Here is a 23361-nt window from a genome sequence, read left to right on the forward strand (position 1 = left end):
CTTCACCTGGGTGTTTATTAGCTGCGTTTGGCAGTTCACAGGTAATCGAGGCTGGATCCAGGGTGCGGGGCTGAGTCTGGGGCTGGGGGTCTAGCTGCTTACCGTATGTCTCATGTATGACACATCTGCTTTTTTGGGGGGTGGGGGGAGGGGTACATGTTGTAATGCAGAAAATACAGTAACAACCGTGATCTCTGTCTCTTTGTTTTTCCTGGGACCAACTTCCTGAGGCAACGGGCCCTGGAGGTGGGTGACAGTGTGGCTGGGGGGATCGGTTGGACCAGGACGTGTCTAAGAGAGTCTGGAGTCTAATGAGGTGGGATCTGGAATCTAACAGAGGGGTGTGGAGTCTAATGAGGGGGTTTGGAGACTAATGAGGGAGTCTGGAATCTAACATAGGGGGTCTGGAGTATAATGAGGGGATCTGGAGTATAATGAGGGGGTACAGGGTCTAATGAGGGGGTCTGGAATCTACTCAGGGGATCCAGCTTCTAATGTGTGGGAACCTGAAATCTAACAAGAGGGCCTGGAGTCTAATGAGGGGGTCTGGAGTCTGATGAGGGAGGGGCTTGCAGTCTAATGAGGAAGTCCGGAGTCTAACAAGGGGGTACAGAGTCTAATGAGGGAGTTGGGAGGATTCTAATGAGAGGAGCCCCCTAATGAGGGGCCCTGGGAGTCTAATGAGGGGATATCTGGAGTCTAACGAGGGAGACCAGAGTCTAACAAGGGGATATGGAGTCTAACAAAGGGGTACCTGGAGTCTAGCAAGGGTGTATGGGGTCTGAAAGGGTTGAGAACCACTGATCTACCCTCCCAAACCCCATTGCTTTTGGGGGCGGGGGGCACAACTAAGACAATGGCACCACCTTGTGGCTGCCCCCAGTTCTCCAAACACGGGAAAGCCGCCCGCTGGGTGGCACTGGTAGTATCCTGGATCTGGCCCCTGAGGCAAGTGTGTGTGGGGGAGGCAGGCATCCCAGCTGGTCCCGTGGCAGGGCTGGGGGGTCGGCCCCGGTGCTCACAGTCCGTCCTGGCTGGCGCAGCCCCAGGTCCCGGCGCTGAGCGTGCAGCTTTGCCTGGTGTTGCAGGCACTGCCCTCACAGAGGAGGACGCTGCGGAGGTGGCAGGGGCAGCGCTGGGTGCAGTTGGGGGTCATCACAGCTGCCTGGGACTGAGGAAAGAAGGTGGAGGGGGGCAGTGTCAGTCATGCCAGGGCTGAGACCCGGGCCCTGGGGTCCGTTCCGACTGTGGTTGAAAGAACCCAGGTGTCCAGGCTCCCGGCCCATCCTGCTCTGACCCACAGGCCCCAATCCCTTCCTGGAGCCAGGGGTAGAACCCAGGAGTTTGGGCCCCCAATCTCCTAGACCTGGGAAGGAACCCAGGGATGTGGGCTCCCAATCCCCTAGACCTGGGATGGAAACCAGGCATCCAGGTTCCCAATCCCCTATACCTGGGCAAGAATCAGGCATCTGGGGCCCCAATCCCCTAGACCTGCAATACAACCCAGGTGTCTCGGCCCCCAGTCCCTTAGAGCTGTGATAGAACCCAGGCATCTGGGCTCTGAATCCCCTACATCTGGGATGGACCCCAGGCATCCGGGGTCCCAATGCCCTAGACCTGGGACAGAACCCAGGCACCCGGGCTCCCACAATCCCCTAGACCTGGGGTAGAACCAGGAGTCTAGGCCCCAAATCCCCTAGACCTGGGATGGAACCCAGGAGTCCAGGGCCCCAATCCAGGGCTCTGGGTTAGGCTATAGATCTGGATGGGATGGTTTGGACAGGATAGATCCTGTCTCTGGCAGGGCATGGATGACCGGAGGTCCCCTCTAGCCCCACTCCTTCATAAGAGGAGCCCTTCTAGGAACCAGCCACCCTCTAATTGTCTCTCCTGGATTGGATTCTAATGATGAAGCTGTGGGGCAGGCAGAGGGGGTACGCAAAGCCTAGGGCACTGCGGGATAGCTGGTGGGCCTACCCGGATATATCTCCTGTCGTGAAAGCACCCGCAGGTCTCCGGGAAGATGCATTTGTCCCCGTCAAAGAGGAAGCCATCGTCACATTGACACCCTTCATAGCATCTCTGCGTGCACTGGACTGGGTGAGCCAGGCTGGCACAGGTGAAAGCGCAGGAGTGGGTGCAGGGCTCGTAGTGGCTCCACTCTGGACAGAGGAGGGCTGGAGAGGGAAGACAAGCAGAGGCGTGTGACCACTGCACACAGCTGGGGGTGGAGTGGGAAGCGCCAGCGGATCCAGGGGGTGCAAGGAGGTCAGCTGACATTGGGGCAGCCTTGTTGGGACCTTGATTTGAACCCAAGGTGGCTGGGACCTCAGCCCTGCTCAGACCTGGTGGCTCCTTTGAGGAGCTTCACAAGTAATTGGGTGACCCCGGGGGACCTATTGAGCCCCTGATAGGAGGGCTCTCAAACCTCTCCCACTTCCTTGGTGTCTACATGTGCTTTAGTTAATGCATATTAAATCTAGTATCTCTGGGTGCATCTATACGTTCAATTAATGCACTTAGGTAATGCACATTAAGTCTAGTACCTCCACTGTGAGGTACTAGAAAACTGGGCTAGCCTATCTTAATGCGCACATTAAGCCTATCTTAATGTGCATTAGGTAAAGAGCATGAGTTTTTTGGTGATGTTTTAACACACATTAAAATAGGCTAATGCGCATTAAAGTACACGTGCACATGCATCCTCCATTGTGTAAATGCACATTAGCTTGTCTGAATGCACATTAACTTAGTGCTCCTTGGCCCTCTGCCTTGCTCCTGTCTGACCCCAGTCCCTGCTCCTCTCTTTTAGGACCCTCTGGGCTCTGATCTACCTCCCACATCAGAACAGAAGAGTGGCCCTGTCTTGGATGGGACCCTAGGTCCATCATGCCCTGGTCTCCTGTGTCACGTGGAAGCAGTGGGACACCGCAGGTGAGGGTCCCAGGTAGACAAGTCTGTACTCCACCCTGATCCCACGAGCCCCCAGGGACCTCAGCTAGCAGCTCCTCCACAGAGCCATCGCCACGGGTGTGTATCTGGAGCGGGTCACAGATGTCCCCGACACCTGCCCCTTTTGTGAGCAGAGGGGGACACTGGCGCACACCTACCTGGCAGCCCCTGCACTGCCTCCCCCAGAACCTGCACTATTCCCCTCACTTCTTCATTTATGCACTTCCCACCTGTGGCCCCACCAAGGCCCAGGACTTCCTGGTCAACCTCCTCCTGGCCCTGGCCAGCTTGGCTATATATGAGAAAGGAGGCCCTGGCCAGGAGTGTCCTTGGGGACCATAGGGACACTTTCCTTACCTTACTTCATTCCCGTCTCCGGGGAAAGCATCACTGGGCAGTGCCCACTGGCTCCATGGACTCATTCAGGAGCCAGTGTGTGCTGTCTGGTGTGCTCTGCTCGGTGTCCACCCCTTGGCACTCTTCATGTCTACATGTGTTTTAATTCACTCTAGTTAATACACATTAAATCTAGTATTTCCATTGTGTTAATGTACATCAGCCTGTCTTAATATGCATTAACTAAAGAGCACGGGGCTCCTATATACATGCGGGAAGTGCAATTCCAGCATGTCAGAGCAGACTCCCACATCACTTGTATCAGTGTCACCGCACGTCTCCATGCAGACAAAACAGTGGTAGGGCACTTTGAAATAAAACATGTACGATGAGCTTTAGTTCAAAGTGCACCACCACCATTTTTTCAGCCCAGGAATGTGATATGCGTGACATGTGGACACTTTTAATTAGCACAGCTTGCTAATTAAAGCGCCCGGTGCCGTGTCCTACAGCATATGTAAAAAAATGCCCATAGTTTTTAAGTGACACTTAATGCACTTTAGCTTATTTTAATGCATGTTAACTAAATAGCATGGTGGTTTTTTTAGTGATACTTTAATGAGCATTAAAATAGACTAATGCACATTAAAGTGCATGTGTAGACGCAACATGCCACTTGTTTCTGAACCTTTGACCTCTACTCCTGTGCCTTTTTTTTTTATGATTTGTCCCCAGTAATCAATTGCCATCCTTTTTTGTAGCCTCCTCATCTGGTTACTTGGTGAGCCTGGGCCCACGCCCCGGAGGATGACAAATAGGCCTGTGTCATGTGGTGGCAAGGAGTGGAGGCTGGAGGGGAGAGTGAGCTGGGTCTGATCCGTTCCTCTCCCTAGCATCCTCCAGCACTGAGGTCCAGGAGGTTCTGATTCAGACTGGTATGGACTGGGGGAACTTTGCCTTTGTAGCAGGAGGCATGGCTTCTGCTTGGTATTGAATGCCCCCCCGCCTCACCCCTAGCAGCTGGATACTGCCAGCCCTGGTCCCCTCGCTTCACCTGGGGCAGGTTCGAGGACTTTTGAGGCAATGGGATTGATGGTTTTGATGGAGCCAATCATGCCTGGAGCAGGGACATGACCTTTGGAGGTCCCTTCCAGCCTGGCTCTTCTCTGAGTCTATGCAAAGGAAGCCACTGACTGAAAAGTGATGGCTGTAGGCACCTCTGAAAACTTACGGCAGAATGTGGAGGATCTCCAGGCTCTGATCTGGGCTCCGACCACCTGGCAGGCAGCTGCATAGGCTTGGAGGTTCTGGCAGAGGGTCTCCTGGGTCCCGCTGGCCACACACATGTCGTGGACGCAGTGGTTGAAGTAGTGGTTGGGGTTGACCAGCGAGTGGCAGCTGGCAAAGGGGCCAGATGTGGCTGGGATGAGCCCACAGGAGGTCTCGGCCAGGTAGGGTGCCATTTTGGTTTCATCGCAGATGGGGCATTGGTCTCCACAGCTGTCGGAGCACGTGACACCATCTGTTGGAACCTTCCAGGAGGCCCCAAATTCATCCACGTTCTGGGTGCCCTTCCCAGTGGGCAGCAGGAAGTCGTCATTCTCGTCCCCGTTGTAATTGCCACACAAGCCACACAAGCGGCCCTGGTAGGTGCTGGGGACGGTCACCAGGACATAGGAGGAGGTGTCGTAGAGGACTTGGAGGCCAGAGGCAGCCTGGATGATGATGTTGTTCCCTTCCTGGTTGACCCAAAGTTTCTCATCATCCAGAGACAGGGGCAGGGTGTAGAGTTCTCTGTCCACCTGGGGAAATGGGAGAGAAGTTCATCAGCTGTGCAGAAGTCGTTAGCTGGGACCTGCCCTCTCCTTCTCTCTCCCTCCCCCCCTCCCCCCCACCAGCATCTGGGACACATGTGCGCACCCACACACGCCCACACACTCACAACTCAGGTGTCTGGGATGAGTGTGCGCGCACACACACACACACACACACACACAGAACCCAGACATCTGAGACACATACAACCCTCCCCCACAGCATCCAGGACGCACATGTAAACAGGTACACACACATACAACCCAGGCACCCGGGACATGCGCATGCGCACGCATGAACACACGCACAGAACCCAGGCATCCAGGACACAAACACGTGTGTACATGCATACACCCAACCCAGGATTTGACTCCCACACACACACACAAACACACACGCACACTCCCAGGCACCCAGGACATGCGCATGCGCACGCATGAACACACACACAGAACCCAGGCATCCAGGACACAAACACATGTGTGTACATGCATACACCCAACCCAGGATTTGACTCCCACACACACACACAAACACACACGCACACTCCAGTCATCCATGTCAGACACAGACACACACATGCAGAACCCAGGTGTCCCCGTCTCATGCAACACACACACACACACACACCCACCCCCGGGCAACTGGGACACATACAAGCCCAGTGGATCTGCTGTTTCACAACCCAAGCCCGGTGGGACAACAAGGGGACACAGGGAAGCCTGAAGTCCAACAAGTGGGGTGGTGGGGAAGGAGTGGAAGTGTCATCTAATAAGTGCATCTGGAGTCTAATGAGTACCTCTGGAGTCTAACAAGGGAGGATGGGGCCTAACAAGGGACATCTGGCATTTAATGAGGGAGTACCTGGAGTCTAACAAGTTGGGACTTGGAGTCCAGGAAAGGGTTATGGAGTCTAATGGGCTGGGAGTGGGTGGGGGTGGGGGAGTCCCTGGAGCCTAAAAAGAAGTCTAGATTTTAACGAGGAGGCCCTGGACTCTAATGAGGGGTGATGGACTCTAACAAGGGAGATCTGGCCTCTAAGAAGGTTGAGAGCCATGGTCTGGGCCCAGGACACACCACCACCACCAAAACCTAGGCTCGTGCTGGGAAGACTCACCGTGACGTTCCAGGGCATGCCTCTCTCCAGGGCCACGGTGTGGCCGCAGGCTGAGACCACCACTGCCCTGGCCAGGGCTGCGCTGCCCTCCCTGGGCCTGCTGGTTTCCACCACCACTGAGAAGTTCCCTGGCCCCTGGTCCCCACCACAGTCTTGGGCCAGGATGTAGGCGCAGGAGCCCTGGAGATCGTAGGCCCGGCCATCGAAGGAGATGTAGTGGGAGCTACCTGTGACTGCGCAGCTCCCTTGGCGTGTGGGGTGGCAGCCCAGCATGCCCCGCTCCACGCGGCACTCCTCACTGGCTCCACATGTGGCTGGCTGGCACATTACTGTCCTGTTGGCTTGGCACTGACATCTCTCCTGGCAGGAGGCATCAGTGTAGAAGATCTCCCCTTTGTTGTAGTAACGGTCCTGGTGGACACAGCCGCACTCCCCAGCTGGCACGCACCGGTCCCCACTCAGGACGTAGCCAGCATCACAGAAGCAACCTTCGGCACATGGTGCATCACACGTGGCCGGAGAGGAGGGGTTATGACAGGTGGCCGGGCAGCCAGGGCCGCACAACTCGTAGTGGGTGTCACGGGGGCAGGGGAGGTCTGTGGGGGAAGGCAAGAGGGGACATGAGGAGGAGCAGAGCAGCTGATGCGGCATGGAGCAAAAAGCAGAGTAGCAGATTGGGCCTGAAGTGGTGGGCAGGGAGCAGATAGAAGGGCATCAAACAGAGCCAAGAGTACAGGGTTGGGAGTAGAAAGCAGAGCAGCCAATGAGGCAGGAGCAGAAAGCAGAGCACCAGATGGACAAGGCGTAGAAAGCAGAGCAACAGATGAGTCAGGGAGTATAGAGCAGGGGGCAGAAAGAAGAGCAGTGCATGGGGCAGAGAGTGGAAAGCCCAGCTGCAGGTGGGGCTGGGAGCACAGGGCAAGGAGCAGAAAGTAGAGCAGCAGATAGGTGGGGGAGCATAGAGCAGGAGTGGAAATAGAACCCAGCGGTCCTGTTTCCTAGCCCCTCTGCTGTAACCCATGAGCACTCACTCCGTGCTCCCAGAGCTGGGGAGAGAACCCAGGTGTCTGGGTTCCCACGCTCTACCCCATTTGATGTCACCCCCAGATGTGGAAAGAGAATCCAGGCGTCCGGACTTCCAGACCCCCGCTGCCCTAACACCCCTGACCCCACTGAATTCCCAGAGCTGGGGAGAGAACCCAGGCACCCAGGCTCCTGGCCCCTCTTGACTCAAAATCTTTTGACCCCCAGCTCACCCAGGGACGCCAAGCTGGACTGAACATGACACCAACTCGTTTCCCCTTTGTGGGGATACTCTGATCCTATTAGGAGAGACCTGATTTGAAACACTCACTGCAGAAGGTCTTGGACCTCCAGGTCTCCACAGCCACCCCGGCAGCCTGGCATGCGGTGGCGTAGGCAGCCACGAGCTGGCACACGATGCCTTGGTGCCCCCGGTAGAAGCAGTAGTCATACACACAGTCCTGGAAGTAGCCCTGGGGGTCCACCGTGCCGTGACAGGCGCGGAAGGGCCCAGCCGGGTTGCGAATCATCCCACACTCCGTGACCGACCGTCTCTGCTTCCTTTCAATGGCTAAGAAGTGGGAGCATCGTGGTGCATCGGGCTCAGTGCACCCTGGCGTTGCCTCTGCCCTCCAGCTCCGTCCAAAGGCTGTGGGGCTTGGGGCTGCCCTGCCATCCTTCATGAGCAGGTCATCGCTCCCGTCCCCATTGAAGTTACCGCAGAGGCCGCACACAGTGCCTACATAGGTGCTGGGCAGGGTGACCACTACTCGGCTCTGCCAGTCGAAGGCAACAGTGAGGCCGAAGTCAGTGTGGACTGCAGCCTCTTGGCCCCTCCTGAAAGCGGCTACTTGGCTCCCAGCGGTGCTGTAGGGCAGGTGGGTCAGCAAGCCATTCACCTAGGAGGGGTCAGAGATTGGCAGTGGGCATCAGCAATAAAATGCAGCCACTGCTGGGGTGGAATCGGGGCGGGGTGAGGGGTGGCAGTGGTGTAGTTGCCCTGCCCCACCAATCCCTGCTCCACACAGACTTTCAAGCCAGTGGGTGGGAGAAGCCACAGCATTTCTATTCAGGCAGGGCTGAGAATCACTTGACTTCACAGCTCATCATCCCCATTCTTGCTAAGCTCTTCACCCCTCAGGTGTTACCAACCCTCTCTTTTTTAACGGGTTTGATGCTCCACCAATCAAGCTCACCTTTCTTCTGCAATGTTGCTGCCTGTCAGCTGCTCCTGGTGACATTTCTCTTTTAGATCACACCCTACAGCCTGTTTGTAGCTCTAGCTAAAAACTTCACTCACGTGTGGACCAATTAAATCAGGTGTAGAAATGACGGGCAGTGAAGTATCGAAGGCCCATGAAGATACTCAAGAAGATGAGATTTTGTTTTTGGAATTGTTCGTTTTCTAAATCTGAATATAAATTTGTTCTATACAATATTTTGATTTTTAAATCCAAATAAAAATTGGTTTTCTTTTGTTTTATAAATCCAAATATAAATTGGTTTGATAAATTGTTTTGCCTTATAAATCCAAAGATCAATTGGTTTTCTTTTGTTTTATAAATCTGAATAAAAATTGTTTAATAAATTATTTGGTTTTATAAATCCAAATAGAAATTGGTTTTGTTCTGCTTATAATTTTGAATATACACTTCTTTTATAATTCTTTTGTTCTATAAATCTGACTATACATTTTTTTTTGGTTTTATAAATCCAATATAAATTTGTTTTATAAATCTGAAGATAAATGGGTTTCCTTTACTTTTACACCGTGGTAAAAGTTTTGTATTTTTTTAATATAAATCTGAATATAAATTGGTTTTCTTTTGTTTTATAACTCGAAATAGAAATAAATTATTTTGTCTTATAAATCCAAATGTAAACTTGCTTGATAAATCATATAAATCAAGTAGAAATTGTTTTCTTTTGGTTTATAACTCTGAATATGAATTTGTTTTATAAATCTGAATAGAAATTGGGGTTTTTTGGTTTTATAAATCCCAATATACATTGGTTTGATAAATTGTTTTGTCTTATAAATCCAAATTAAAATTGGCTTTCTTTTGTCTTATAAATCAAAATATAAGTTGGGTTGATAACTTTTTTTGTCTTATAAATCCACTATAAATATTTTCTATTGTTTTATAAATCTGAAGAGACCTTCATGGATCATAGAGTCTTAGTCACAGAGAAGCAGGGCTGGATGGGACCTCCAGAGGTCATAGAGAAGTAGGGCTAGAAAGGGCCTCCAGGGGTTGTAGAGTCATAGAGATATAGCAATAGAAGGTACCTCCAGAGGTCATAGAGTCATAGTCATAGAGTCACAGAGAAGTAAGGCTAGAAGGGACCTTCAGGGATCATAGGGTCTTAGTTATTGAGAAGCAGGGCTGGATGGGACCTCCACAAGTCATAGAGAAGTAGGGCTAGAAAGGACCTCCAGAGCTCATAGAGTCATAGTCATGGAGTCATAAAGAAGAAGGTCTGGGAGGGACCTCCAGAGGTCACAGAGTCATAATCATGGAGAAGGAGGGCTGGAAGGCACCTCCAGAGATCATAGAGTTATAGTCATAGAGTCATAGTAGGGCTAAAAGGGACCTTGAGGGATCATAGGATCTTAGTTATACAGAAGCAGGGCTGGATGAGACCTCCAGAGGTCATAGAGATGTAGGGCTAGAAGGGACCTCCAGAGGTCATAGAGTCATAGAGATGAAGGGCTGGTAGGAATCTTCAGAGGTCACAGAGTCATAGTCATAGAGAAGTAGGGATGGAAGGGACCTCCAAAGGTCATGGAGTCATAGTCAAGAGTCGTAGAGAAGAAGGGCTGGAAGGGATGTCCAGAGGTCACATCTAGTCCAACCTTCTGCCTGAGGCAGGACCGTCCCATCCAACCCATCCCAGACACATCCAACATCCAGCCTCTTTGTAAAACTATCATCAACCCTGACATAACCCTAGGCCTCACACCCAAACCTGCCCCAGGTAAAGCAGGTGGACCACAGTAGCCAATGTCCTGCTGCTGTAGAAAAACTTTAGCCTCTTTTGGTTGGAAAATCCTTCCTCTTATCCCTTTCAGCCCTGCTCTAGATACAGGTCAAAGGAAGAAAGGACGTGCTGACAAGTGAAGAAGGAAGATGATTGCATGACCCTATGGGGAGAGGCTAAGGGACCTGAACCTGTTTGGCTTTCACAAGAGAAGGCTGAGGGGGACCTGGTGGCTGTCTATAGACTTACTAGGGGGGACCAGCGGGGTTTGGGAGAGACCTTGTTCCCCCAAGAGCCTCCTGGAGTAACAAGGAATAATGGCCATAAGTTGCTAGAGAGTAGGCTTAGACTAGACATTAGAAGGCACTACTTTTACAGTCAGGGCAGCTAGGATCTGGAACCAACTTCCAAGGGAAGTGGTGGGTGATGTCTCCTACCTTGGGGGTCTTTAAGAGGAGGCTCAACATTTACCTGGCTGGGGTCATTTGAGCCCAGTTCTCTCCTGCCCAGGGGAGGGGATCAGACTAGAAGATCTACAAGGTCCCTTCCGACCCTACACCTATGAAACTAAATAGATAGGGTGATGGCTGAAACCAGGAAGAAACTCTGTGACACCCAACGAATACACACTTTGTTTTTGAAAGGCCTCCTGGGGGCTGGATGTGGGCAGGAAGGAGGAAGTGAAGAAGGAAGGAGATGTTGTGATGGCCAAAACCAGGGAGAAACAACTCTGAGACATGCAATGAGACAATGACCAAGAACAGAGCAATGGTTGAACTCACCAAGACCCGTCCTGGATGCTCCCGGCTGATGGCGATATTGACCCCGTGGACTCTGACCTCCACCACTCTGGTGAAGGACACAGTCTTGAGGCCTCGGTTGTCATTCTGGACCAAGACTTGGAAGTCCACCAGGTCTCTGGGCTTCTTGCACAGCCCAGCAAGCTGATACAGACAGCTGCCCTGGAAGTCGAACCTCTGCCCATCAAAGGTGATGTAGTGTGGGTCCCCAATGGACGTGCAGGTGGTGTAGTTGGCGGGATAGCATCCTTGGATTCCCTTCTCCACCCGGCACTCCTCTCCAGTTTTGCAGCTCACCTCCTGGCAGTCGGCCTGCCCGGTTTGGGGGTTGCAGAGGCACCACCTGCTGCAGTTTTGGTCCCCCCAGAACTTCTCCCCAGGGGAATAGATGCGCCCCTCAAACTCACAGCCACAGGGGCCCTTAGGCACGCACTTCCCAGCATCCAGCACAAAGCCCTCCCGACACTTGCAGGTCTCCATGCAGGGCAGGGAGCAGTTCTTTGGGGCTAGCAGGTTGTCACATGTCGCGGGGCAGGCGGAACTACAGAACTTGTATTGCCTGTCTTCGGGGCAGGCCAGGGCTGTGGGAGGGATGGGACACTGGGGGTCAGGAGGGGAGAGTGCCCCAATCCACCAGGGCATCTCCTGGTCCAACCCACCTAGGGGTGATCCAGCAGTGGACTCCCCATACCTTCTGTACTATGCTATGGGAACAGCATCTGGGGACTTTCTTTAATTCCCCAAAGCAGTTAAGATTCCCCACCTTCCCCAACCGTGTGCTGCTGCTGTCCCCAGCTGAGCCTGGCTCCCTGCACACCCCAGCTGAAACAGGGCAAGTAGCAATTTTGGGGCATCCATGGCAGGAAGTGGAAGGGGGAATGTAAAGGTGACAGTGAGCATGGAAAGGAAGGGGGAAGATGCTGAGGGGAGGTGGAGGATTTTTTTTTAACCTGATTTGGGGACCTAAAAGTCCCTAGCTGCTGCTCCTGTCTGCCTATTTTGGCACCCCTAAAGCTCCCATCCTATTCACGGGAAGACCATTTCACCAGTTTCCTCCTGAGCTAGTTGGATGCATCCCTAGCAATATGGTCCCCATGGGAGAAGATTCCACCACCCCAGATGTCTTCCCATTGGTTCATTCCCTCCTCCTGACCCCACTTTGCTCACATCTCGACTAGGTGGCATCCATTCCATCCCTATGATCCTATGTTCTTCCATGCATACCATGTTTCCCATCTCCCCATCCCTTCCATACCCCAGGACTATCTCACACCTCTCCCCATGCCCAACAGACTCACGGCAGGCTGTGGGTGTCCGCCAGTCAGTGGCTGGGATCCCCTGTCTTCGGCAGGCATCAGTGTAGTTCTTCAGTGCCTGGCACAGTGCTTCCTGGTGACCGTTTTGCTGGCACATGCTGATGACACAGGCATCCACGTAGGGCTGCGGGTCAATGATGGGCTGACACTGGCTGAAAGGACTGTCTATCCCTTTAGTGAGCCAGCCGCAGAAGGATTCAGCCCGGTATTTACTGGCCAGGTCTGGGGGGCACAACTGACAGTCCCCCTGGCATTCATCCCAGCAAAAGAGGTCTCCGTCTGGTACTTTCCAGCTCTTCCCGAACTCACTGGGGCTTACAGCTAGGGTGCCAGCCAGGGTGGTGAAGTCATCCTTGGGGTTCCCATTGTAGTTCCCACACAGGCCACACAGGCTCTCAGCAAAGCTGCTGGAGATGTTGACAACCAAGATGCCATCCCAGTCATAGTAGACCCTTAGGGAGAAGTCAGTCACAATGACCACGGAGGCCCCATTCTCGTACGCCCACACCTTGCCTCCGTGAAGGGTGACAGGGAGGGGGAAGCTCTCGTTGTTCACCTGCAGGCCAAAAAGTTGCAGTCAGTATCCAAGGACATTTTCCCACCTCTCCATCCTCCTCTATCGCAATGATTAGAGTCATAGGGCTCAACAAAGCCTTGACTGGGATGATGTAGTTTGGGCTGGGCCTGCTTTGAGCAGGGGGTTGGACTAGATGTGACCTCCTGGGGTCCTTTCCAACCCTCATTTTCTGTGAATCTATGATTTTATAGAGAAGCAGGTCTGGAAGGGACTTCCAGAGGTCACATCTAGTCCAACCCGTGCCTGATGCAGGATTAGCCCTGCCCAAACCTTCCCAGACACATTCAGCATCTCACCTCTTTGTAAAGCTACTGTCAACCCTGACATGACATCAGACATCACACCCAACCTTAGCAAAGAGAAAGCGGGGGGACCACGGCAGCCAATGTCCTGCTGCTGGAAATGGTTGTTAATAGATGCTCAAGAGATCCCAGGTAGAGGCCGTGCTCCCACTACCAAGGAAGGCAACACCCCTCCCCAAGTCCATATCAAACTGACCAGGGTGTAAAATTCCTTCCTGATCCCAAATCTGTCTAACCCTGACTCAGTCTTTAAGTCGCAGAAGAAGCATTGGCACAACCCAGTCCTCACCCTCAGCAGTGGTTGTGTCAGGTTTGACTGTATAGATCTGCTAAGAAGTCAGAGAACGGATGTGTCTGGGATGGTTTGGACAGGGCTGATCCTGCTTTAGGCAGGGGGTTGGACTAGATGTTACCTCTGGATGTCCCTTCTAGCCCCACTTCTCTTTGATGCTATGACTATTTTTTAACTAGTTTGTTGGGGTTTAAAAAAACCCCATTATATATGTAATCTAGCAATTGAGTGCACACTCCAATAGTTATAGATTCATAGATTCATAGATTCATAGACATAGGGTCGGAAGGGACCTTGTAGATCTTCTAGTCCAACCCCCTGCCCTGGGCAGGAGAGAAAACTGGGCTCAAATGACCCCAGCCAGGTAAACGTCAAGCCTCCTCTTAAGGTTCCAGTGTAGGAGCCAGCACCACCTCCCTTGGAAGTTGGTTCCAGATCCTAGCTGCCCTGACTATGAAGATAGGTAACGTTCAGCCTATAGGTATGCTGCTGGTTCCTACTGCCTAAGTGCAGCACCCTGCATTTGTCAGTATTGAATCCCATCCTATTTTCATTTGCCCACCCCTGTAACCTGTCCAGATCCTGCTGTAATCTGTCTTTCCCTTCTAGCATGCCCTCCTCACCCCAAATCTTGGTGTTGTCTGTGAATTTAAACAGGCTGCTTTTCATCCTGTTGTCCAAGTCACTAATAAAGAAATTGCATAGTGAGGGCTCAAGGACCGAGCCCTGGGGGACTCCACTGCCCACTTCCCTCCAGGTCGAACATGACCCGTCCACCACCACTCTCTGAGTACGACCCCTCAGCCAATTTGCAATCCATTTGACTGTGTAGGCATCAATGCTGCAGCCACCTAGCTTTTTAATGAGAATGGGGTGGGAGACAGTGTCAAAGGCCTTCCTGAAGTCCAGAAAGACTACATCCGCCACGACTCCTGTGTCCAGGGATTTTGTGACCTGATCATAGAAGACAATCAGGTTGGTCTGACAGGACCTTCCCCTAAAGAAACCATGCTGGTTGCCCTTGAGCATCATCCCCGCTGTTGGCCCATCACAGATGTGCTCCTTGATAATCTTCTCAAAGAGTTTTCCCAGGATTGAAGTAAGACTAACAGGCCTATAGTTGCCCGGGTCCTCCCTCCTCCCTTCTTTAAAGATGGGGACCACATTGGCCTTCTTCCAGTCATTCGGCACCTGGCCAGAGTACCACAAGTGCTTGTAAAGCCATGCTGGGGTCCCACGATAACCCCTGCCAATTCCCTCAACACCCTGGGGTGGAGAGCATCTGGACCTGCTGATTTGAACACGTCCAGCCCTCTAGAAGTTCCCTAACTCAGTCCTCCCTGACCCTAGGCCTGGCAGAGTTTCTCCTGAGTCCATCCTGAATCTCGGTAGGGGAGTCCTGGTCCCTGCACAAGAAAATAGAGGCAAAGAAATTGTTAAAGAGGTCTGCTTTCTCCTCTGGTCCAACCACCAGATTGCCAAGCATATCCTGCAGGGGCCCCACATTACCCGGTGCCTTCTTCATGCTCCCTGTATATTTAAAAAAGGACTTTTTGTTATCTTTGATCCTCGATGCTCGCCCTATTTCTGTATCTGCCTTAGCTTTCCTAACAGCTCTCCTACAGACCTGAGCGGTGGAGGTGTACTCCTCTTTGGTGATAGCTCCTCCCTTCCACTGGGTGTATGCCTCCTTTTTGGCAATCAGGCATTCCCAAATGCCCTTGGTGAGTGGGGGGGCTTTTGGGCACTCTTACCCCCTTTGCTTTCTCATGGGGGGTGGGGAAGCCCCTTGTGTTAGAATTGAGTATGAGGATGGGGAGGCAGCTGCTCTGACTTTGGATCCAGCCCTGTCAGGGCCGTAGCCGCAGCTGCTGCCTGTCCCCTTCCGGCTGCCATCTGTACCCCTGTAACAAGTAGGCGCTTTGGGGCCGGTATCAAATGTTGACCCATCCGCTTGTCTTAGGGCTAACCACCCACCCACCTCATCTGCCACGCCTTGATGTTAATGATTACTGGATGTTAATCAGGCAGAAGGCTGCCCTTTACCCGCCCTGGTGACAAGGGCCTATGTACATGACTCTGATCTTCCCTTATCATGTTCCATGCCTTGCAAATGTTCCGTGGCCTAACACCCAGCCTTATCAAGTTCCCAAATAAACTCAGGGCTCCCTGGCCCCCACACTGGGCTCCAAGCCTCTCGCTGGGCTCCAAGACCCTCACTGCCCTCTAAGACCCTCACATGGGGCTCCAATGCACATACTGGGCTTCATGCCCCTCACACTGGGCTCCAACCAGCATCCTGGACTCCAAGCCCCTCACACCAGGCCTCTGAGCCCCTCACTATGGGACCAGGGCTCCAAGCCCCATCCCATCTGCTCTCCCTGAGCTATTACCCTTATCCCTTCACCCAGGAGATCCTCTCAGCTCCCCAAGGCTCAGGACCCCATCCCCTTGGAGCCTTACTCCTGGCTCCATAGTGTAGGTTCAGACTCCACTGCAAGTCTGGGTGCTGCCTCAGGTCCCTCCACCTGACCTGGGCCCTGCCTCAGTACTTGCAGTTATCCTGGGCTCCCCCTGCGTTGATCAAACTACCCACCAGGGATGTGGGGGACTGGGGTTATTGGGCACCCTTATCCACCTTTCACTGGGGAGGTAATTGGCCTGGCATTTCTGGGGGGCTGTCCCACCATGGACAGCCCCACCAGACCACCCTTCCCTGGCAGGGTGCAGTTTCCAGTCATGCCCAGAACCAGGAGCCTTCTGCCTTCCCTAATAGCTCCTTCCCTTACCTCCAGGTTGTACTGAGCAGCAGCTCAGCCAGTGTTGCCTCTTCAGCTGCTGGCAGCAGACTGCTGCCTTGCTGTTCGGGGCCCTGCTCTTATAAGGATCAGCTGGGCCCTGTTCCCAATCAGGCAGCGCCGCCTAATTGGGTTTACAGCCAGCTGCAGGCTGCCTTGCTACTGTCCATGCCCCTATGAGTAACAGAGCACCCTCTTTTCCCCATTTCCTCCTCACATGCAGCCTGTGCTCCCTGGCTTGTCCCTCTCCCACCTCCCCTTACATTTGCTCTGTGCTGGCAGACTCCACGCATACTGCAGCCTGGGGCAGTGAGTCCAGCCCCAGCTTGGACCCATAGCAGTGGCACAGAGCTGACACAGCTGCTACAGAGCTGGGCTGGAGTCATGGTCAGTGTCCCAGGCCACAACTGGGATGAAGCCCACCAGCAAGGAGCATAGACTGGACTGGGAGGAAGGAAACAGAGGCTGGGGGAGGGGGGAGGCAGGGGGCAGAGTTGGCAGGGAGCAAGTTGCTTGACCTCCCCATACCACCTGCCCGTCTACTGCTTGCCCCCATCATCAGTGGAAGGGCTGAATTAAAGAGGGCCTGTCAATAATTAGATTTGACACAGGGAAAATTAAAACCAAATCATAATTTTTTCCAATGATAACATCTAGTTATTTGGCAGGAGGGGGCGGGGGGGGCGCAGTGTCTTACATTTAGGCTTGTCTTGGATTTGAGTCAATATGGTATGAGCTGTTTGTGGGCAGCTCTTGGATATTGCAAAGGTGGGTGATGTGGATGGGGTGCAAGGTCATTGCATAAAACATGGACCATATTTTTCTCTGTGCAACTTCATTGCATAAAACATGGACCATATTTTTCTCCAGTTAAAGAGAAACTAGAAGTTTTCCAAACCGGCTTGGGGTCTAGGGCTGGATTATTCAGTTTGAGGTCAAAGCAGAAACAAATATAACTTTTTGGCATGTGTAGTAATTTGCTAGTTGATACACACCATCTAAAGAGACATAACTAGTCGAAACATAGTCAAAATAGTAAAAAAAAATTGTGCCATTAGTTTTGTGGCCATTATAGTGAGATGTACGTCTCATACAGATTAGTCAAACAAAATTTAGCCTTCCTGAGTGCCCTTGCCACACCTCTAATTCTTCACTGTCCATCATTTCCACACTTCAGTTAATAGGACCATACCTGAGTGAAGCTTTCTAGCTAGAGCTAAAAACAGTCTGCAAGGCTGTGAAATGGAAGACAGACATGACCAGGATTGGCTAACAGACAGCAACAGAGCAGAAGAAAGGAGAGTTTGAATAGTAGAACATCAAGTCCATTAAAAAGCAGAGAGGGTCGTTAACCCCTGTGGAGTGGAGAGATTAGCAGGATTCAAGGAGGTGACAATGAGTCATGAAGTCAATTGACTCCATCATCTATTGCCTGAATTGAAATGCTGCTGCCTCTTCCAGCAGTTGCTTGTAAAGTCTGGATGGAGTGGGAATGAAAGGGGAGGCACCCTAAATATGCTCCTGGCTGTGTTATATACACCCCCCTTTTCAAAAGCCTGGATCAGCTCATGACTGAGCTCATCATTTTGCTGAAGAGAGGCCCTGTTGGATCAGAGAAGTTGAGGTTATCAATGTACCTTGAGAAAACAGATGCCAATACCTCAAGAAAATAAAAAAGGATGCTGACATCAAGAGCTGGGAGGAACTGGTTGCCAACCAACTCCAGTGGCACTGCAACCTCAACCAAGTGGTACCCTGTTTCAGGGTAAAGCGTTTCACTCTCAAAGCAGAGAAGAGAGAGCAGAGGAAAGAAAGGGAGAAGAATCCCAGCCTTTGGCCTACTATTCTTTGCGGAAAGACTTGCAACATCTGTGGACGGATCAGTGGCTCAAAGATTGGACTCAAAACCTACCAATGAGCTGCAGTAGAGATCATCCTCAATTCAAGGTGTGGATGATGTCGATTGGCAATGATTGGCTCTAGCTCGCCAGGTCTGGTTAAAACTTTGGGATGACTTGGGTTACATTACAACTTGTAATCCCATTTTTGGGAGGAGAAAGAGATGCAACAAATATCACTGTGTACTGACATGAGACTGGGTTCTGAACTAGCGCTGATGACTCTGAAAAGAGACCTTGAAATCATTGTTGAGAGTTCCTGCACTCATTAAGCACAGATCATGGAGAAGGAAAGCTGGAAGAGATCTTAAGAGATCATCTAGTACAACCAGAGATTGAATGACTCTCCAAAAACATCAGCTCTGTATGCAAAGAGCCAATCAAATGTTCTGAGAGGCAAGGATTTCTTAGGGTCATCTCTTTTATTGGACCAACTCAGTAGTTGGGATAAAGTCAGACAAGCTTTCGAATGTAGGACGTCCTTCCTCAGGTCTCTGTGTTTCATAGAATTGGAGACTGGAGGAAGAAGGTCTTCCACATAAAAGCTTGTCTGACTTTATCCCAGGTATATAGTTGGGCCAATAAAAGAGATCACCCTGCAAACTTCTTGCTTCTCACATCAGTTCTGGACCATCATGGCTACAACAACACTCTACCGCTACAATAAAATGTTGGGCATTGTTAAGAAGGGAATCAAAAAAACCAAGCACTCTCTTACCCTCACAAACCCGTCTTCAGCCTGGACCACGGAAAGGCTGATCCCATAGACCTGAATGGTCACGTTGCTGACATAGGTAGACTGTGTATTGCCCCGTTGTTTGCTCTTGGCCTCAACAGTGAAAGCTGGCAGTGTCTTGTCTGGGCCACAGGTCTTGGTGACGGTGTAGGTGCAGGTGCCACCAAACTCGAAATCCTGCCCATCAAAGGTGTGGTACCGTGATGCCCCCCATGCCTGACAGGAGGCCTCAGAGGTGGGCATGCACACAGGGCGGCAGTCCATGGCCTGGCATGTTTCCATCTTCCGGCATGTGGTGTTGCTACAGGAAATGGGGTTGCCTATAAAAGAACATGGTGGTGGCAGGTTAAGCAAAGACGGTGGCCATGAAACCCCTAATGTGTAGCCCGGTGTGGTGGCGAGAAGCCCCCACACCCGGCTTAAAGGAGGATGAGGGGCAATTCCTAATGAGAAACTGTTTATTGTCAGGGTAACGGAGGACTATTTTGGCTGTGCTATGGTCATGTCATGACACTTACATCTCCTAGAGTACGGTTGTGCTGCTGAGCTATGGATGCAAGGTGGTAGGGGGTGGAAACACACCCTGAAGACCCCCTGAAGGGGCAGGAGATTAAATGGTTTAGGATGGGACATGGGGAGGGACGTGTGGGGTGGTGGTGCCTCAACTAGACAGGAAAATGATGGTTGTTGTCATGTGATACCTCAGCTAGACTAGAAAACTGTGGTTCTTGTGAAGTGTTATCTCATCTACACACAAAAATGGTGGTGTGACACCTTTGCTAGACAGGACAGTGGCATGTGTGCTGCTAATGGCAGTTGTTGTGGAGTGAAACCACCATTAGATAGGACAATGGTAGTTCCTGTGAGATGGTAGTAACACCGCTAGACAGGGCAAGGGTGGTTGTTGTGAGCTGGTACCACCGCTAGTTGGGACAACAGTGGTCCCTGTTGGGTGGTACCTCTGCTGAACAGGACAATGGGGGTCCCCATTGGATGGTATTTCCCTTAGCGAGGACAACGGTGGTCACTATGGACTTGTACTTCCCCTAGACAGGTCAACAGTGGACCCTGTTGGGGACAGGACAATTGTAATCCCTGCTGGGGTGATACTTCCACTAGACAGGTCAAAGGTGACCGCTGTGATCTGGTACCTCCCCTAGACAGCACAACGGTGGCTGTTGTGAGCTGGTACTCCCACTAGATGGGACAGTGGTGGTCTCTGTGGGTTGGTCTCTCCCCTAGACAGGTCAATGGTGGTCCTTATTGGGATGATTCCTCACCTAGGGGTCTTTACTGGGGTGACACCTCCCCTAGGCAGGCCAACGGTGATCCCTGTTGGGTGGTATCTTCCCTAGACAGGTCAATGGTGGTCCTTATTGGGATGATTCCTCCCCTAGGCAGGCCAATGGTGGTTCTTATTAGGGTGACACATCCCTTAGACAGGACAATGGTGGTCCCTGTTGGGATGACACCTCCCCATGACAGGTCAAGAGTGGTTCTTATTGATGTGAAACCTCCCCTAGACAGGCCAACGCTGGTCGTTGTTGGGTGGTATCTCCCCTAGACAGGCCAATGGTGGTCCTTATTTGGGTGATACTTCCCCTAGATAGGCTAAAGGGACTTACTGCATCCGCAGAGCCCTGCTGTGCCATAGCCAGAGTACTGTGACGAGATCCCAACGCTCAGTGCCATGAAGGGCTCATTGGGGTGCGTCAGGGTGTGAGAGCCACCTCTGTCCCCCAGGCCATACTCTGCCCATGAGTACTCTGTGTCAGACACCACGTTCCACTTGATGTCAGCCAGTGGGTGCCCATCTAAGGCAATCTCCTTGCTGGCCATGCTCTTGGTCACAACAAGGGCATAGTTCTCAAAGCCCTGCAGCCCGTCCAGGTGGTAGGAGAGGCAGTAGTCAGAGATGGGTGGGATGGTGATGAGGAAGGGGTCGAACTTCATGCCCCGGCTGGTGCCACCTGTGCAAAAGAATAAGACCTGGATGCCAGTGGTGGAGGTGATGTACAAGGCTTTGGACCGGGTGATCTCAAGCTTCTGAACTTGCCCAGCTCCCATGTCCCGCCAACGCCAAGACCTCCCGGAACGGTAGCTCATGCGAGTCTTCTGGGCTGCGACGATGTAGACAACGTCATACCGGCGCTGGAAGGACAACGGTGGGACCACGAAGGAGCTTCCCCAGCTGGAGACAGGTAGGAGCTGCTCTACCACGTGGTCACAGGGGCTGTTCTGGGAGGCGCAGCTGTGGCCACTGAGGATGGCAACGGGCTGCGAGGACACCACATGGCTCCCAGATAGGTCATTCCGGCTCTGGAGCTGGACGGCTTGGAAGGGCTGGAGCTGAAGGGTGAGCTTCTCGCCAGCTTTGTATACCTGCTCCTCAAAGGTCACTGGGGCGGTCAGGGATATGGTAACTGTGGCAGGGACCTGACCCGTGATGACGGCAAACTCCTTGTAGGAGTCTTCAACTTTGCCACTAGGTGTCACCAGATAGTACTCTGTCCCCAGGCTCCCCACAGGCTGCACCACAGTGGTGTCCACCGTGTAGAGCTTGTAGTTGACGGCCAACACAGCCACATCTTGGTCTGCTTGTACCAGGACGGTCTTGTTGAACCTCCCTGTGCCCCACATCTCCACGAAGTTTGGGAGCTGCACCGTGGCCGTTTTCCCATGCTCCACCATCACAGTGCTGTGGAAGGTGCCATTGGGGGCAGACACGCTGACCTTTGTGACTGGGGAGAAGCCGGTGATGAAGAGCTGGAAGCTGGGCTCCCTGGACGTGGCGCTGTTCTGCATGAAAGCTGTGATGAAGTCCCGGCCCACATGCCGGCCCTCGGTGCCACCTGAGAGGGAAGAGGGAAGGGAAGACTAAGACCGCATTTGTTCTTACCAAGTTAAGTACATTCTGGGAAGGAGGTGGCTGCTGAGGGAATGAAGGTGGCTGGCAGAAGACGTGGGAGTGTTGACATGGGTCTTCTGCCGGCTGCCGGGAGGTGGAAGGGGTCTCAGCAGAGGGGAGCTAAGGAGGAGCAGGGGGAACTGGGAGCCCAGATGCCTGGGTTCTCTTCTGAATCTGGGAGGGGAGTTGAGGCTGTGGGGTTAGAACAGGGGGTGCTGGGAGCTTGAATGCCTGGGTTCTTTGGAGGGAAGTGGGGCTGGGGTGTGAGGGCAGGGGGAGCTGGGACTGGGAGCCCGGATGCCTGGGTTCTCTCCCATCCCTGGGAGGGGAACGGAGTAAGCAGATGCCAGAGGTTGGCAAGAGACTGGTGGATTTTGCAGAGGGGCAGCGGCACAGATTCATCCGTGGCCCTGGGAGCTGGGCCATCCTCAACCCGGCCACGCTTCCAGCCAGAGAAAGGTGAGATTGGAGGCCGAGGAAGGAAGGACATGATCCAGACTCCTTGGAAGAGGGCAGGTGCCTGGGGTCCAACAGCTGGATGGGAACTCCCAGGTGGGCGATCTGGGGGGGGCAGGGAGGGGTTGGGGCCCTGGAAAGGCTCTGGGGGGTGGGGGCTGCAGGGTGCATGCACACACGCACGCACACATGCACACACACACACACGCATCTCTAGACAGCCAGATGACACAAGGCCTGGCTGGAGATCCTCCTATGGCTGCTGCAGAAGTGTGTGCTTACACACATGTGCACACTACCCCAGGTGTCTGACACACACTCACATGCGGACACACACACACACGCCGCTCAGGTGTCCAGGGGACACACACCAACATGCACTGCACCTGAAAGCTTGCTAAGAACTTTTTTCCAACTACTCAGGTGGTCTAATAAACGCTATCACATCTACCCAAAGAACCTTGCCTGCCTATGAACACAGACATGCACACATGCATGAAGCCCAACTGCAGACAGCAGAGGGAAGCAGAGCCACAGGGAGACACAGACACCGCCCGCCCCTTCCCACTTCAGCTATTGGAGAGCAGGGAGAGCAGGCTCCCAGGCCCCCCTGCTCTAAACCCTGGACCTCTCTCCCTTCCCAGAGCTGGGGAGAGCCCAGGTGTCTGGGCTGTCATGGCCCAGCCCCCAGTTCAGAGCCTGCAATGGGGAGAGCAGAGACCCCCCCACCTCAAACACCCCACCCTGTGTACTACTTACCTTCCAGGAGCACCAGAATGGTTGAGAGCAGCACCAGCGTCTTCCCCATCATCCTCGTCATGGCTGGAAGGCAAAGGCCAAAGGAGAGGCATCACCATGGGGCCACCAGGCCAGGCAAACAGGGCGACACCCCTGGCAGCCCACCCCAAACTCCTGGGTTCCCTCCTGGGTCTGCAAAGGGGGTCTTGTGGGGAGCCTGGACACCGGGGGTCATTCCTAGAGCTGAGAGGGGAGAGGTGGGGGTGGGGGGGTCTGTGGGGGTTGGGAGCCTGGATGCCTGCTGCCAGAGGAGAG

General features: G+C 52.9%; 1 protein-coding gene across 1 annotated transcript in view; it reads right to left on the reverse strand.

Moving 5' to 3' along the window:
• LOC112548091 (IgGFc-binding protein-like) overlaps positions 1-23361 on the reverse strand; it is a 26740-nt gene continuing 3379 nt past the window's right edge. The window contains exons 2-11 of the mRNA XM_025192384.1: positions 23068-23130; positions 20570-21796; positions 18927-19264; positions 12324-12897; positions 11008-11606; positions 7575-8142; positions 6221-6816; positions 4520-5090; positions 1978-2177; positions 1-1171 (exon numbers count right to left, since the gene is read on the reverse strand). Coding sequence (XP_025048169.1) covers positions 1019-1171; positions 1978-2177; positions 4520-5090; positions 6221-6816; positions 7575-8142; positions 11008-11606; positions 12324-12897; positions 18927-19264; positions 20570-21796; positions 23068-23128 — 4887 coding nt within the window. The 5' untranslated portion in view covers positions 23129-23130 and the 3' untranslated portion in view covers positions 1-1018. The remainder of the gene's footprint in view (positions 1172-1977; positions 2178-4519; positions 5091-6220; positions 6817-7574; positions 8143-11007; positions 11607-12323; positions 12898-18926; positions 19265-20569; positions 21797-23067; positions 23131-23361) is intronic.

This window comes from Alligator sinensis, unplaced genomic scaffold, assembly GCF_000455745.1.
Source record: "Alligator sinensis unplaced genomic scaffold, ASM45574v1 scaffold113_1, whole genome shotgun sequence".
In the NCBI taxonomy this organism is placed as follows: Eukaryota; Metazoa; Chordata; order Crocodylia; family Alligatoridae; genus Alligator; species Alligator sinensis.